Source organism: Lycium barbarum, chromosome 10 (assembly GCF_019175385.1).
Source record: "Lycium barbarum isolate Lr01 chromosome 10, ASM1917538v2, whole genome shotgun sequence".
NCBI lineage: Eukaryota > Viridiplantae > Streptophyta > Magnoliopsida > Solanales > Solanaceae > Lycium > Lycium barbarum.
Genome location: NC_083346.1, coordinates 21,956,119 through 21,973,423, shown reverse-complemented (window position 1 = coordinate 21,973,423; position 17,305 = coordinate 21,956,119). Strand labels below are relative to the sequence as shown.

Sequence of the window (17,305 nt, the reverse complement as noted above, 5' to 3'; positions counted from 1 at the left end):
AGTTCATTTTATTTTAGAATGAGAGGAATCACCTCTATTTGAGTCTTCTTAAACCAGATTGTGCTTCTTTTGGTACAATTCCTCATTGGGAAACAAGGAGTCATACACAATTCCTCATTTTCTATTTTATATCCTAGCAATATGTCAAAAAAGTTTCGCCTCCCCAAACTTAATAATTTTTCCGAAATTATGCTTATCTGTGAGCTGTGATAAGTGTTTCTATAAACCTTAATCCATCAAATTTCGGTGCAAATTTATCTGATGATGCCTGCACTTGTGGTGTTGAATAATTTTCATTTCTTTTTCTTCTGACTATCATGTTGAAAGAAATTTTAAAAGAAGAAAAAAATTAAGCTTTGTTAACCCCTACAACAAAAAGAAAGAGCAAAATTCCATGAAAAAAGTATAAGAAAACCTTTTTTTTTTCACACCCAAGAAATTGGACGCTGTTTTTTTTTTTTTAGAACAATAATTAAGTAGAGACCTATCTAGAATTTTAAACACAATCTGATTTAAGAAGACCCAAATGGGGTGATTCCCTCTCTTTCTAAAATAAAATGAACTAGGTTGTATGATTTTATGGGATGGGAAAATGGGTTACGGGTTAAAAGAATTGGGGTTGGGACACTATATGGAGCTGACGTGGCTAATTTTTTTCTGTTGTGGAGTACAAGTCAAAGTTTCATCCATATAAGGACAAGTTTATCCAGTATCCTAACGGCGATGGCAAATTTGATCTTAAACTTTGACGGAGGATAAATTTAAACTATAAACCATACCTGGATGGTAAATTTGACTCTTTTCCCAATTAGAAAAGGTGACAAGTTTGACTTGGAGTGGTCAAAACCCACTTAAATTTTGATTAAGTTAAACTGGGGCCATATATAATATTTAAAACTTGTTAAACTTTTTTAAAATACAAAAACACCCCATTCTCTTAACCCCTTTATTTTAAAATAAAAAAGCAATTTCTTTTTTTTGGTATTCAAAAGGCAACCATGTGTTCATCTTCTCCCAACTGTAAACACCCTTAGTGGTCATTTGGTACGCGGACAAAGTTATACTGGGATTATAGTTCTGGGACTAAATAATCCCTAGATTATTTAGCACTAGTCCTTTGTTTGGTTCATTGGATTAAAGGTGGGATACACCATGTATAATCCAAAGCATGTGTTTGGTTTGAAGTTGGATAAACCTGGATAAAGTTTTCATTTCCAATTTTAACTTTGATATTCCAATGACTTATTGTGCATAAGTGCAAAAACATGCAAGAGATCCAACCTTCTGCATAGGTTATAAATTACCCATTATAATGAACTCTCACTAGTTTGTTTCTTTTTTTTTTCTTCTAACAACTTTGGTTAGTCACTCAAGCTAGTAAATTGGTTGCCTAGAAACCAATAAAACAAAAACTGAAACTAAAACTAAGTGCTAGAAATGCAAGAATTATGCATAAGCAGTACTAAACTTATACAGAAAAATGCAAAAAAGTGTGCAAAAAGCCAGAAACTATAAATAAAAATGCAAAAACAAATGCAGAAAATACTAAAACTGAAGTAAAAAAATGCAGAAATTGTGCAAAAATGAGTGTAAAAACTATGCAGAAAATGCAAAAACTGTGTAGAAATTGTTAGGAAGAAACAAACAATAACCAAATTGCACGACGAGGTAACAGCGGAAGAAATACCCAAGTCGAAACTTCCCACACTATTTGAACCAAGAGAAGACAATAAATACTAGAACAAATGGAAATCCAGGCAGCACCTATACTAACAATAAAATAGCAAAGCAAGCAAAAATAAATCGAATGGAAGAGACACCAAATTTACGTGGTAAAACCCCTTCAAGGTGAAGAAGAAACATCCACGGTACCTCCGACCCACAAAAGCTCCACTATAAACAACAAGAGTTACAACAATGTTCTCCAAATGGCTACAACAACAAACCCAAGCACGGAGCAACAATACATAAAAGATAGCACCAAAACTAGCGAAGAAAAGAGAGAAATCACCCCAAAAAATGAGCTACTGTTCGTACTCGAAAACTGGAGCTACAGACCACAACATCCGATCTCCCCACCGTTGAAATCGAAGAACCAGATGTTGAGAACCCCCAGTTCAAATTTCAGCACAATCCAACGGTTAACGAATCGGGAAACGCAATTTAAAGAGGACTGCTGTAGCAGAAAATTTCTGGACGAAAATCTGCTTTCTCTCTCACGTTTTTCTCTCTATATGGCTGCTATGAATTCACTCTTGTATTCTCAAAATAAGACCTAAATTGATCCTATATATAGAGGAAATTTTAGGCAAAATTGGTCTGGTCCAAATTGGATTGGGTTTTATTAATCCAATTCCACATAGGAAGGGAAAACCTAAAAACCTAACAATTCTCCCCCTCCCGACTATGTGGAGGAAACTCCCATCCCAGCAATCAAGAAACACTCTAAATCTAGACTCGCAGCCAAGCCTAGGACAACCTGAATAGATGACATCTTCACAAATGGAGAAACGATTTCATCAAAATCAACTCCCTTCTTCTGATTAACGCCCTTGACAACCAATCTAGCCTTGTATCGTGGAACTGGGTTACCATCTTCATGTTTCACCCTAAAAACCCACCTGTTTTTCAAAGCTTTTCTATCTCTAGGAAGCTTAACCAGATCAAATGTATGATTATCATGCAAGGATTTAATCTCATCTTGCATAGCATCAAACCACCTTTCTTTTTCTTCACTATCCATGGCCTCATCAAAACTTTCAGGCTCTCCCCCATCAGTCAAGAGTACAATCTCATTGGGAGAATAACGAGATGAAGGTACTTTCTCTCTAATAGATCTTCTGAGAGAACTATCTGGAACATCAATAGCAACTGGTTGCTGGCCAACCACATCATCTTCCACTGGAGCATCAACAACATCATGCTGGTCATTCTGAACATGATCACTATCTTCATTATCAACTTGATCTTCATTATTTTGAAGATTTTCTTCAGGTGCAATAGTCACAGGAACTGGGTCAACATTAACTAAGCTCTTATTGCTCTGAGAATCAACCTTCTCAGCTTTGTCAAAATCTTCAATTGTCTAGTCTTCAAAGAACACAACATCACGGCTTCTAACAAGTTTCTTCTCAACTGGATCATAGAAACGATAGCCAAATTCGTCTTGACCATAACCAATGAACATACACTGCCTAGTTTTAACTTCCAGCTTTAACCTCTCATCCTTAGGAACACAAAGGCCTTACACCCGAAGACTCTCAGATGAGCATAAGAGACATCCTTACCAAACTAAACTCTGTCAGGGACATCACCATCCAAAGCAATAGTAGGAGATAAATTGATAACATAAGCAGCAGTATTAAGTGCTTCTGCCCAAAATGAATCTGGCAGCTTAGCATCTGAAAGCAAACATCTAACCCTCTCAACTAGAGTTCTGTTCATCCTCTCTGCTAACTGAGGAGTCTTTGGAGGAGTTTTCTGATGCCGAATATCCTGCTGTCTACAATAATTATCAAAGGGACCAATGTATTCACCACCATTGTCTGAGCGGATGCATTTTAGTTTCTTCCCTGTCTGTCTATCAACCAAGCCCTGAAAAGTCTTGAACACATCAAGTACTTGATCCCTGGACTTCAAAGGAAATACCCAGAGTTTGCGAGAATGATCATCAATAAAAGTCACAAAGTAAAATGCACCACCATGAGAGCTTACTTTAAAAGGACCACACAAATCAGAATGTACCAACTCCAGCAAATCCAGCTTTCTTGAAGGTGAATGACTCTGAAAAGAAACTCTTTTCTGTTTCCCAGCTAAGCAATGAACACATCTCTTTAACTTTGCTTCTTTCACTCCAGAAAGCAAATTCTTCTTAGCCAAATTATCAATCCCCTTCTCGCTCATATGACTCAACCTTTTATGCCATAACTCTGATGAAGTATTATTCTCCACCAAATTTACTGAGTCACCACAAATGGAGCCTTGAAATAAGTACAAGTCAGATATCTTGTTACCTCGAGCCACAATTATTAAACCTCTAAAAAGCTTCCACTGGCCACCACCAATGGCTTGATCATAACCTTCATCATCAAGCTTTCCTACAGAAATTAAATTCAGACGAACATCTGGAGCATGCTTAACATTGTTAAGAACCAACCTCGAACCGTTCTTACTTTTCAAGTAAACTGTGCCAATACCAAGTACCTCAACCTCACTATCATTGCCCATTCGTAAATTTTCAAAATTACCCGAAGTATAAGAAGAAAATAATTCCTTCTTTGGCATGACATAAGAAGTGGCACCTGAATCCACAAACCAGGTAGACTCATCACAGACGAGATTGATATCAGTTTTACCACAACCAACAAGAAGATCATTTTCAGCAATAACAGCAACACGATTTTCATTATCGCCTTTTTTCTTTTGCCTTTTCTGGTCTCTCTTAAACTTGTAGCAATGTTTCTTGGTGTGCCATTTCAAGTGACAATAGTCACATGTAAGATTCTTGTAACTGGAGGATCTTGAGTTGCTTCTACTTTTGCCTCTGTCATTCTGACCTCTGAAGTTACTTCTCCCCCTGTCTTCAGTAACCAAAACATCGGAGTGTGAAATTGAAGAAGACGAAGCTTGAGATCTTCTTCTCATCTCTTCATTTAAAACACCACTCTTAGCATATTCCATAGTTACACCATCACTGGGAGCATAATTAGTCAAAGAAACTCGAAGAGTTTCCCAAGAGTCTGGCAGAGTATTAAGAAGCCAAAGTCCCTGTATTTCTTCATCAAACTTGACACCCATTCCAGACAGCTGATCAAGGACACCCTGAAAATCATTGATATGATCAGAAATAGGGCTGCCCTCTTTGTATCTAATATTCATCAATTGTTTCAGTAGGAATAACTTATTATTGCCAGTTTTCGAAGCATAAAGTGTCTCGAGCTTTTCCCACAAGCTTTTAGCATTTGCCTCATTCACAATATTATTTCGAACATTATCTTCAACCCATTGCCTGATATAGCCACAAACCTATAAGTGCTCAAATTCCCAATCCTCATCTTCAATAGACTCGGCTTTCTTAGAAGCAAACACAGGTAAATGCAATTTCTTGACAAATAAAAGATCTTTCATCTTGCTTTTTCAAATATGGTAATTACTACCATTTAAACAAACTGCATCTTGCTCATATTTGCCTCCATCATTCAAATAAACGATCAACACAACCAAATACAACCACAAGCTCTGATACCACTTTGTTGGGAAGAAACAAGCAATAACCAAATTGCACGACGAGGTAACAGCGGAAGAAATACCCAAGTCGAAACTTCCCACACTATTTGAACCAAGAGAAGACAATAAATACTAGAACAAATGGAAATCCAGGCAGCACCTATACCAACAATAAAATAACAAAGCAAGCAAAAATAAATCGAATGGAAGAGACACCAAATTTACGTGGTAAAACCCCTTCAAGGTGAAGAGGAAACATTCACGGGACCTTCGGCCCACAAAAGCTCCACTATAAACAACAAGAGTTATAAAAATGTTCTCCAAATGGCTACAACAACAAAGCCAAGCACGGAGCAACAATACATAAAAAATAGCACTAAAACTAGCGAAGAAAAGAGAGAAATCACCCCCAAAAACGAGCTACTGTTCGTACTCAAAACATAGAGCTACAGGCCACAAAATCCAATCTCCACCGTTGAAATCGAAGAACCAGATGTGGAGAACCCCCAGTTCAAATATCAGCACGATCCAACGGTTAACGAATCGGAAAACACAATTTAAAGCGGACTGCTATAGTAGAAAATTTCTGGACGAAAATCTGCTTTCTCTCTCACGTTTTTCTCTCTATATGGCTGCTATGAATTCACTCTTGTGTTCTCAAAATAAGACCTAAATTGATCGTATATATAGATGAAATTTTGGGCAAAATTGGCCTGGTCCAAATTGGATTGGGTTTTATTAATCCAATTCCACATAGGAAGGGAAAACTCAAAAACCTAACAGAAATGAGTGCAGAAGCTATGTAGAAAATGCAATAACTGTGCAGAAAAATGTAAAAAATGAAGCCAAAAAATGCAGAAACTGTGCAAAAATAAGGCAGAAAATGCAGAAACTGTGCAAAAATGATGCGGAAACTGTGCAAAAATGAGGCAGAAATTGCAGAAATTGTGCAAAAATGATGCAGAAAATGCAAAAACTGAAGCCAAAAAATGCAGAAACTGTGAAAAAATGATGCAGAAAATGTGCGAAAACGATGCCGAAACTGTGCAGAAATGATGCAGAAAATGCAGAAACTGTACAAAAATGAGTGCAGAAACTGAAATTAAGATTTGTAGAAACATACACAAAATACCATACCATACCATAAGAAAGTTCAAAATACATGATTAGCATTCATATATAATATTTACATTCGCATCCTCATGCTCTTCTCCGTCACATATCAAGTTAATAGAGCTGAGGCATCAAAATATAATACAACCATTAAACCTTTTGAAGATCGTCGATTTAGCAAAAACTATCAGCCCATGGCCAGCCTGAACAATCATATTATATACTTGGAAACCTATCATTGACAACCATCCACACATATAACATTGACATCTGCATCCTCATGCTCTTCCCGACCACATATCAAGTTTATAGAGCTGAGGCTTCAAAAACAGCTACAATCATTAACCCTTTTGAAGGTCGTCAATTTAGTAAAAACTATTAACCCATGGCCAGCCCTTACAATCATATTCATATACTTGGAAACATGTAATTGACAATCATCCACACTATATTTTGACGTTGAAGTTCACCCATTCGTAAGAACAAATCCATTTTTCTAACATCAGAAGTAAACCCTATTGATGCTTTGATTTGTTGATCTGGACTATACAACTCTTGATAAGCAGGGGATGAAAGGATATCTAAAACTTTTCCAAGAATTTCAGATTCATCACGCGCCCCAAACATGTCAATTAAAGCACCCATTGTTTTACCGTGATTTGTCGTAAATTCCTTCATAACATCAACTAAATCCTTTAAAGCTGTCTCGGTAACATCTTCAACAGTTCTTTTTCTTTTTTTTTGCTTTTCTCCTTATCATTGACATTGGAAGAGGAGCTTCTAGTATTTTTACCTTGTTGTTGGTTTTGTTGGTGTTCGGGATTTCCACTTTCAGAAGCTCTATCTGCACTTTGAGAAGCTCTACTAGGTCCGTGAGCATTTTCCGCTTCTCCAGGGGCTACATCAGGTTCATGTCTAGCATCTTCTTCATCATCTTCATCATCAACTTCAATAAGAAATCCTAATCTTATATCATTAGAAACTCCTTGACCTTGGCTCCTAACAATTTCCTCAAAAGCATCTCCGGCCCTTCTGCAAACTCTCCCGTTGCTCTATCTTTTCCAAATATTTCTTCTCAATCCTCGAACAATGGCCATGTCTTGTTTTGCATTCCTTTGGCATTTGGATCAGCCTATAATAAAATAGGATAAAGCAGCATATTCAATCAACATACGTACTTTATATGTATACAAATTGATGCAGCAAAAGGAATAAGTCCAAGAATAGACGTGATATTATAGTCTTGACATAAAATAATATTACTTCCTTTAGTTAAGTTAGTGGAGTTCACAATCCTAAGATAGAGCTAAGGCAGTAGTCTTGACATAAAAAAATATTACTTCCTTTAGTTAAGTTAGTGACTATAAAATTTGAGGACAAGCATAGTAAAGAGCCAAACTACTAAAGCTATATCTCTCTTTTACTTGGCATATGCAATACAAATCACATGTTAAGAAACTTTATTAACAACGTATTCGATGACTTGAAAATAAAATTTTCATTACCTTAACAAACTCATCCCATTTGCTTGGATCATCAACTATAATTCTTCCTTCACCATATTGAAAGCCCAAACCACTACGACTTTTTAATAAAGCTATAGTCCCGTAATCCCTCTTCCACGCTTTCATTTTAGAATTAATATGAGGTTGAGATTTCAATCCACAGTTAGGATGGGTTTTGTTTAAATAAAGCTCCAATTCCATCGTGTATCCGGGCCTAAAGGTGCCATTATCCGCTTTCCAACCCTTGACACACAAATCCTTTAAACCATCAATAAGAGTGTGTTCTTCTTATAGTGTCCATGACCTTCGGTTTTGAGGTGTTAATCGGCTCGACCTTTTTGATGCTTGGTCAGAAGATGATGTGTGATTACTCATTCCGTCAATATGATCTTGACCAAAGCTGATCAAATAAACAACATAGCAAGAAATGAGCAAGTATTTGCTATTTGCAATCAAATAATTAAGAACATTAACAAGAAGATGTGAAGTCACTTACTAACTTATGACTCACTGATAAATATTTTAGCCACCGCCAAAAAAATAAAAAATAAAAACACAACTAACTTTGTCTAGGAAAAATAATAATGTGAGACTAACTCATAGATACACTGCTTATATTGAAAAAAAAAAGAAGTAAAAACATACGTAAAGATTCACTACTTGTCTTCAAAAAGATATTGTTAGATATACATTAAGGTGAATTGTCTCCACAAACAACAATGTGAGACATACAAAAAGATTCACTATTTGTCTTCACAAAATATCACTAGCTACTACATCTTCCAATGGACGAAAACCATACCAAAAGTGTACAAGCCCCACAAAATGACAACATAACTTAAAAATTACAAAGATTAATTGCTAGATCTTTCATTCCACATAGACTGAGCTAGCTCATCCCTCCAAGTGGTCCACTCATTAGATGGTTCAACGGTGTCAATATTTCCATGTTCATGTTCATGTTGATGCTCCATGTTGAATTCTGTTTCCATGTCTAACGGATCAACTTCCATCTCTCTTCGAATGAAATTGTGTAACAAACAGCATTCACTAATGATTCTAGTATGAATCTTAACCGAGTACCACAAAGGACTTCTAAGAATTCCCCAACATCTTTTCAATACACCAAATGCTCTTTCAATAACATTGCGCGCCCTAGCATGCTTCATATTAAAGAGCTCTTCTCGGTATTGACGTGGTGGATTGTCACCTTGCCAATCCCTTAGCCAGTATCTATATCCTCGATACGGGGACAGAAAACCATTTCCATTTGTATATCCTCCGTCACATAAATAATAATTGCCTAAAAAATATAAACAATGATATAATTACTTTAAAATATTATTCTATTTTTGAGGTAATAAGAATAGACAAGTCTTTCTGTATAAAGCATACCCTCGGGTACTTTCAAACCATTCCTTCGTACAACAGCATCTCGCAATACACGACCATCAGCGGCTGATCCCTCACAACCAGGTAAGACATAAGTAAAGTTAAGATTTCTATCACAAATCCCCAAGACATTAGTTGTTATATCTCCTTTCCGTGTCCTGTATCTTGGCTTATCTATAGTTCGAACTCTAATGGGAATGTAAGTACCATCCAACGCACCTAGACAACCCTATAAAATAAATTAACAAAATGCTTACATGATAATGTTTTAAATCTTTCTATAGTAAATCAAATGTTATATTGAAATTTACCTACCTTAAACCATTTCCATCGATCATCAGTCTCATCTTCGGCCACTGGATTAGGACTAACAAGTAACAATGGAGTTAGTTTGAGAATAGCTCTTAGACATTCATTAGAGGCTTGAATTAAACTCCACCCCTATCTAATATAATCAACTTTGATAGACCTGTTCTTCTCGTGATGAGCCAAAATATTTAAGAACATTGCTATCTTTTCAGTGCTTGACATATTGTTAGTGTCTGTCAATCCTCCCATATTCGTGGCTAAAGAAGCTAAAATGTGAAAGGCCTTTCTATCCATCCTAAGCTTATCAATACATACAATATCACTATCGTGAATGATAAAATGTAGATGAGACATGATTTTAGGAATTCTAGCACCAGTGCTATATCGAGTGACCCGTCTATTTCTAGATTGTCTTCTTAAAATTATGCTGTAAATAGCTGTAAAAAGACAAATAAAGACAACATATGAATGCACCATAAGCTCCACAAGGATGATAAAGCATTCGACATCGCACAATTGTTGAGGATCCATAGATACTTATTTGTCATTTAAAAATTGCAAAATCATTATTAAACTATGTATATATACTGAAACATATATATTACATAATATAAAATTGAGTTCTTGTTTTCTTCTCATGTACAAATAAATTTCACCATTGGTCACTAGAACAAATAAGTTTCACAAAAGAGTTACGTTCTTCACCGCAATACGGTCCTCTTTTATAACCGATGACAATTAGAAATAGTATAGTCATCTATAAACACAATAGTTCTAGTTGAATCATTACATCAAAAGAAGGTAAAAATCGTCAATATCCCGCTAAATCTCCATTAGTAACATAAAAATAACATCAAAAAATTTGAAGCTTCAAAAAATCAAAACCAGTACAACAAAAATCCAAACCCCAACATTAGTGATTACAAAATGTGGATCTTCCTCTCAGTTTCAAAAAAGTTTAATCATTTCTCCACATTAGTACTGATAAGAGGCATACAACCGAAGAAATCTAAGAGGAACTCAGATTTAGCATGAACTACTGCTGAGAGAAACTAAACAATAAGACCTGCTACTTTATTCAATGATCAATAAACATACAAAATTGAAAAAATAAATAATAAAAAATAAAAATTTACAAGAAGAGGAAAGTAACAGAAAAGAGGAGGAAAACATGAAGTAGAAGGGAGAAGATTTCTTGTGATAGCAAAAACTTATCAATTTGTAAGTAGAATGGTAAATGGTTTTTTTTTAATGATAGTAGATACATGGTAAAGTAACAGAAAAGGAGAAGAAAATAAAAGGACAAACTTACAGAGATGGATTTCTTGGAGTATCAATCTGTTGGATTTCTTGGAGTATCCCCAAAGCTCTAGTGGGAGAAGTGAAGATGAGAAAAGGATTATCTAGAACAACATAATACGTATATATGAAATAGGTTAAGGGGCAAGATGGTCATTTAGAAAAGTTATCCCAAGATATATTAGTACCGGTATTAGTTATACCAACTAGGAATGGGGATAATATTATCCCAATTTATGGTATAATTTCGTACCAGTACTAATTAATAACTCAAACCAAACATGGTACAAATTTATCCCAAAAATTTAGTACCAGCATATCCTATCTTATACCCTCTACCAAACGACCCCTTAGAGTAACCATTTTTTCTTCCGACAGACCACCGCTGCTCGACGCTGCTCCGACCACCGGTGGCGAGGACGAAACCCCACCCATCTCTTCCATTCTTTTTTCTTCTTCTATCTCTACACCCACCCAGCTTGGAGATATGGCAAGAATTGCACCCGTACTACTAGTTACTCTTCATGAAAGAAAAATATTCATTGTTCTTATTCATGGCTGCTACAATTTCAAGACCAACAATAGCACTATTTAGATCCTCAAACTTCTTAGGAGATTTATTACTGCTATGATCAGTGAGGGCAAAAAGGGAAAGATTTCTAGACAATCTTTTCTTCTTTCCCTTCACTTCACCCATTTCCACACACACCCCAAAAGAGAAAAAGATTGAATTTTTACTATGGGGTTCTCCTAAATCACTTCAAACACAAAAAGAATTAAATTTTTAATATGGTGTTTTCCTAAATCTCTTTCCCTCTCTTCAAACAAAGAAAAAGATTGATTTTTTATTATGGGGTTTTCCTAAATCTCCTTCAATTTTTTCTGTCCACTTTTTATCCTTCGCTAAATACCCACAAACACAAACACTGTGTTTTGGTTGGTTCTAGGATGAATATGAACTGGGAGTCTTGGGGTTTAGGGGATATACATAAATATGGAGTTATTATCTTCTATATGTATGTATAGATAGAGAAAGGAGACCGAGGATAAAGGGGGAAAAAATGCAAAGCACAAGTTTTGTCTATTCAATTTTTTGATTCTCCCTATGGTTCTCCCTTACTAAGAAGAGGAGCACTCCTCTGATTTTTTTTTCTATGAATAACAAGACAATTTCTTATCTTTAGCTTCAACTCCTTTTCTCTTAATTTTAGAGTCTACGCTTGTTGTAGTGTAACCAAAGACTTCACTAGATGAGCTCGTTGAACAACCAGGAGCATTACTAATTGAAAATGAAGTTGCAATTGAGTATGCAACTCAGCGTCAGCAAGAACAACAATTTGAAGACAAGAATGAGGGCCAAAAAAGCCTCTCAATCCTCTTAGGTAGAAGAATAAAGAGAAGTAAAAACAAGATCTGAAGATTATGATGATGATACACATTCTAAAGAGCTTAGTACCCAAGAAAGAACTGAAGGTGGAGATAGCCAAGATGAAGTTGATGATGATAATACTACACCAGTCGAAAAGTCGATGACCGGCAGTGAACAAAAAAGCAATCAGTTACATGATCAGATTGCTAAATCTTCTACTTATGAGTCATCTAATACTATTTTTTTTTGTCAATTTGTTTGATTTATGTTATTGTTAAACAATATTATGAATTGGATGTATTTTACGTTCACTATGTTCAGTATATATTTTCTATGTTCAGTATTTATTTTCCATGTTCAGTGTATATTTCTAGCAAAATATTAGATTTAAACAGTTGTTGCAATAATTTAAACAAATGTTGCAACAAGTCATAGGTTGTTGCAACAAGTCACAAATCTGTTGCAACAGATTCCTAATCTGTTGGTGAAAAATCAACAGATGTCGCTGATGTTGCAACAGATGAGTAAAGTTGTTGCAAAAAATTCATTATCTATTTCAACATCTTCTGCAACTGTTGGATAAAAATCAAATCGTTTTCAGTATGTCATTAGATTTTCACATTATGTTCAGTAGTTTCAAACAAGTTACAAATCTGTTACAACAGATTCTAAATCTGTTGGTAATAATCAAACAGCTGTTGTAGATGTCGCAACAGATTTTCCATCTGTTGCAATATATTAAACAACTGTTGGGAATAATCAAAGAGTTTCTTTGAGTAAATGATTACAACAGCTGAGTAATCTGTTGCAACAGATTCCTGACCATGTTGGTAAAACTCAAACAAATGAGTAAATTGTTGCAACAACTGAGTAATCTGTTGCAATAGATGGCTTGGCTGTTGCAACAAATCAAATAGTTGGTGATACGCTCAAATTACACCTATTAATGGCGTAAAGCGGACGTTGTCAAATATAGTAACCCAAACAAGGTTGGGGTCGAATCCCACAAGGAATATGGAGAGAAAAGGATACTAATTGTATGCGATACTAGTCTTTAAAGGCTTTAATCCTATTCCGAATATTTTGAAAAGAGATTTGGTTTGGAATAGCTATTTTGAAGTGTTTAGAATTTATTTAGATTTTGAGAACCAAAGTTGTGTCCCCGCGATGATTAGATGTTATGCTATGGGTGTCAATATGATATATTTCTAATGGGTCGAGGTTATGTATGCACTTAATCTCTAATACACTTTCTAATATTTTCCAATAGTTAGAAAGTTTTTCCTTTCATGATTTTCCCAAATGCAGAAAAGTTATAAATAAGGTTGATTAAATATGCCAAGTAGAACTCATCTTATCCCTAAGAGAGTTCATTAAACGAGGGTTAGCGCCCCGAGTCCTTGTTATATTATTTCAAATCAGACCCTAGTTTATCTTTCCAAATAAACTAGGGTTTGTGCATGAACAAGTGTTTGCAACAACTTATAGAACAATGAATACGAGAAATAATAAAACACATCACAACCCATTATATATATATATATATATATATATATATATATATATATATATATATATATACAATGTTAGATACCCATTACATAGCACCCATCATTTGGGTCCACAACTTTGATTAAAGAAACTACTCACACATTATGGTCTCAAAAGTAGTAAGCAATAAATGAGACATAAAGCTTACAAAGTGTAATAAAGATGATGGAAAATGGAATCTTGTTGTTCTCACTAAGCTCCAAAAGGGGAGTATTCAATGCTCACCCACCAAAGGAACTTTTTAAGTGGTTATAATAAAATCTGAATGCAAAGAAAAACCTAAAATGTTCTTTAAATAGGCTCCAAAAACGCACAGCAAAAACTGACAAAATTGCCCCCGATAGCAAGATCGACGGACCGTCGATCGTTCAACGACCCGTCGATTTCTCCATCCTTTGTACCTTCAGCAATGTGTTCCATTCGACGGTGCCGTCGACCAGTTCGATGCTCTGTCGAGTATTCTGTCTTTTTCTCCTCTTGTTGAGAGATCCTACTTGACGACACAAACGACGAAACGTCGATCAGTTCGACGCTTTGTCGATGCCTCCGTCCTTTGTCGTCTTCAACTTTGTCATCACTAGAAAATCGAGCTTATCGACGCTTCAAAGGATGGTTCGTCGGCTGATCGACGGAACATCGATTCTTCATTTCTGGCCAATTTTTCCTTTGTTCTTTGCTTTTTGCTTTTGATCCATTGTTTTCCTAAAACACAACAAAACATATTAATGAGCACCAGACTTACTTGAAAACAACCAAATTTCATAGTAAAAAGGCGTCGAATGTGCCAAAAATCCGCGGCACATCAACACCCCAACTTAAGATCTTTACTTGTCCTCAAGCAAGTTAGACAAAACAACTACAAAATAAAATTGCAACTATGCTAAAAATAAAGTAAAAGTGACTACAATGGTGTTTGCTCATCGCTACCGGCATGTGCATTTTTCAAATCAACTCCGTCTTTCATCATTCCCAAACAGGGTTCTTTCAAAACAAACTTATTAGAATTGACCTTGACGCTTCAATTGTTGACATCACATTATTAGAAGTATTTATGCGTGCGAGTATTCACCATTATGCCCTCACTTAGCTTGGAGAATGTCCCACACACAATTTTACAATAAGATCGGGACAAGGATGGATGAGAATAGAAAGCACTCGCGATCACAAAGAAGTTCATGATTTACAAGTGCAGATACCATATGCTTGCCTTTAATTTCAATGCCTAACACTTTCGGATGGTTCAGTTGTGATCACTATAGGACTTGTTCTTGGGTTGTAATGTAGGCTCGTGGATGGGTAGGATACTCATTTGGGAATTAGTGACTCATCCTCCTCGACACTACAGATTTCGACCTTTCTTCTCATGCCCAATCTATTCATTCTTCAATTCATGACTAAGATGTGATTTTACTCTTACTAGAATTTACAATCTTTTTATGAGACAATATTATTATTGTTATAAAACTATATATATACATATACATATGTACATGAAAAATATTTTTTTTAAAACTTTTCTCAAATTTAATCCGCTATCACATCCAGTTCTCGACTATGCAACTCACACACCCCCAGCTTTAGGCTCTTGGCCTTTACTTCACACGTATACCACCCCTAGCTTAGGCGATTTGCCTCTTTTCTCTAGTAGTGTCAAGGAGGGAATGGGTGCAAAGATGGAATGAATTCATGAAATGGGGAAAAAGTTTGTTGCAGCTAATCAAGAGAAAAAGTCAAAGGCTCAACGTGGGAACTAGTGATATTCATATAGAACAGGTTTTGGGCTTTTTAAGGCTGACGTGACTATTCAGAAGGAAAGCCTATGATCACTTCACAACCGACTATCCTAAGCAATATAGCACGACCTACCAGGCAAGTTCTGGATCCACATATGCTAATAATGAAAACAAGAAGTTCTCACACTCACAATGGCATAAGGATTTGAACACTCAATTCATACGCACTTTAATATCTATGATGTCACAAAAAGAACCATACAGGTCAATTCATTACAACTTGAGATACGCAATAAACTTTTGGAGGAGTCAATTTCAAATCAATCCATAAAACACATCATAAATATCCTTTTTCATCCAAAATTCATGCCACAAGTTCAAAATGCAACAACCATGAAAGTCACAATTACTTTAATTAAAATTTAACAAATATAAATACTGCAAAGTACATCAGGTTACCCCACCCCCAGCAAAAAGAGGATGCATTATCCCCAATGCATCAAAAAATCATACCATCACCCCATGGTGGTGGTGCCGACCTGAAATACTCTAATCTTGTTGTTGCTACTGAGGTGTCTCCCCCGCAGCAGTCTGAATGGGGGCCCTCTCTGCTGCTGGCTCAGTGGACTGAAGCGGTGGAGCTGACTGGATCTGTGGCTGTAGGTCCTGAGGAGCTATCGTGATCGGCCTGACTGGCGCTGGGATAGCACTAGTGTTGGAAGATGCGCCGACGAACCTCATGTCCAGGCGTGACCGCCGAATACCCTCCTGAAGCTTAAGGTCTTCATCCTCATTGTCCTCCTCATCATCCTCATCATCAGCCAATGTGACAGGCCTCGTTCTTTTGCGACTCTCCTTGGGCTCATCCTCAGTCACCAAGTCAACTACTCGGATCAAATCGCAAAAATGCTGGCGACTGGTGCAGGTGGTGTCGGGTCATCCACAATAACCTGATCTCTCGTCCGAAGGGCTGCAATCTCAGCTCGGAGCTGGTCAAGCTCGATCTTCAAATCTCCCGAAGTACCAGACTCACTCTTCTTCTCAATAGTGAGTATCTGCACCTCTAAACTGTCAAGTCGTGCATTGAATCTAGCATGATGCCTCTTCATAGCCTCCTGAAGAGGCTCCAACTCCGGTGCAATCTCTTTCCGGACGAACCTACCCAACTGCTGTAGTATCCGGGTCACCTTCTGATCAGCACGCTCTGCCTTGATTGCAAACTCTCTGAAGTTGGCTCTGTTGAGGACAAAAAGATCCTCGGAAGCTGATGCTGCGGCTGACGGAGGAATAGGAGATGCAGATGGAACAACAGGCCGAGGTGGTGCCTCAGAAGAAGGGGTAGCATCAGCTACAGATGGTGTGGAGGCCTCTGTGGTGGACAATCCTTCTGTGCCTATATCCACTGTGCCCTGTGGTACTGAATCCGTGACATGCTCAGCCTGCTCACCCATGAGCTCTAGTAATGAAGTACTGGTGGCCTGAGATGTACGGAGGGTGTCAACCCTACTCCGTGTGATGTCGCACACCTTTGTTGCGGAAAGAGTAGCTGCAAATATATCAATGTGCCTCACCTGGGCCAACCTACACAACTGCGTCATAAGGCACGGGAATATCAAGGTTGTCGCCTTCTGTGGTACGCGTGCCCGAATGGCTCTACTGATCAAATCACCCAAGTTCATTGGGTACCTGGATAGCATAGCAGCCACAACCACTGCTCTGTCCGGCGTAATTATGTTATCTGCTCCCGTGGGCAGAACCCGATATATGACGAAATTCCACCAAAATTTAGCTTCTAAGCTGATATCTGC

At 36.9% G+C, this 17,305-nt stretch overlaps 1 protein-coding gene across 1 annotated transcript; it reads right to left on the bottom strand.

Annotated features, from left to right (window-relative positions):
- Nucleotides 1–8,698: 8,698 nt before the first annotated feature.
- Nucleotides 8,699–11,541, bottom strand: LOC132612834 (uncharacterized). The gene is made up of 5 exons (XM_060326917.1): nucleotides 11,364–11,541; nucleotides 9,706–9,982; nucleotides 9,552–9,603; nucleotides 9,240–9,465; nucleotides 8,699–9,147 (listed from the first exon to the last, which is right to left on the bottom strand). The coding sequence occupies exons 1-5, from the start codon at nucleotides 11,539–11,541 to the stop codon at nucleotides 8,699–8,701; spliced, it is 1,182 nt and encodes a 393-aa protein (XP_060182900.1).
- Nucleotides 11,542–17,305: the final 5,764 nt, after the last annotated feature.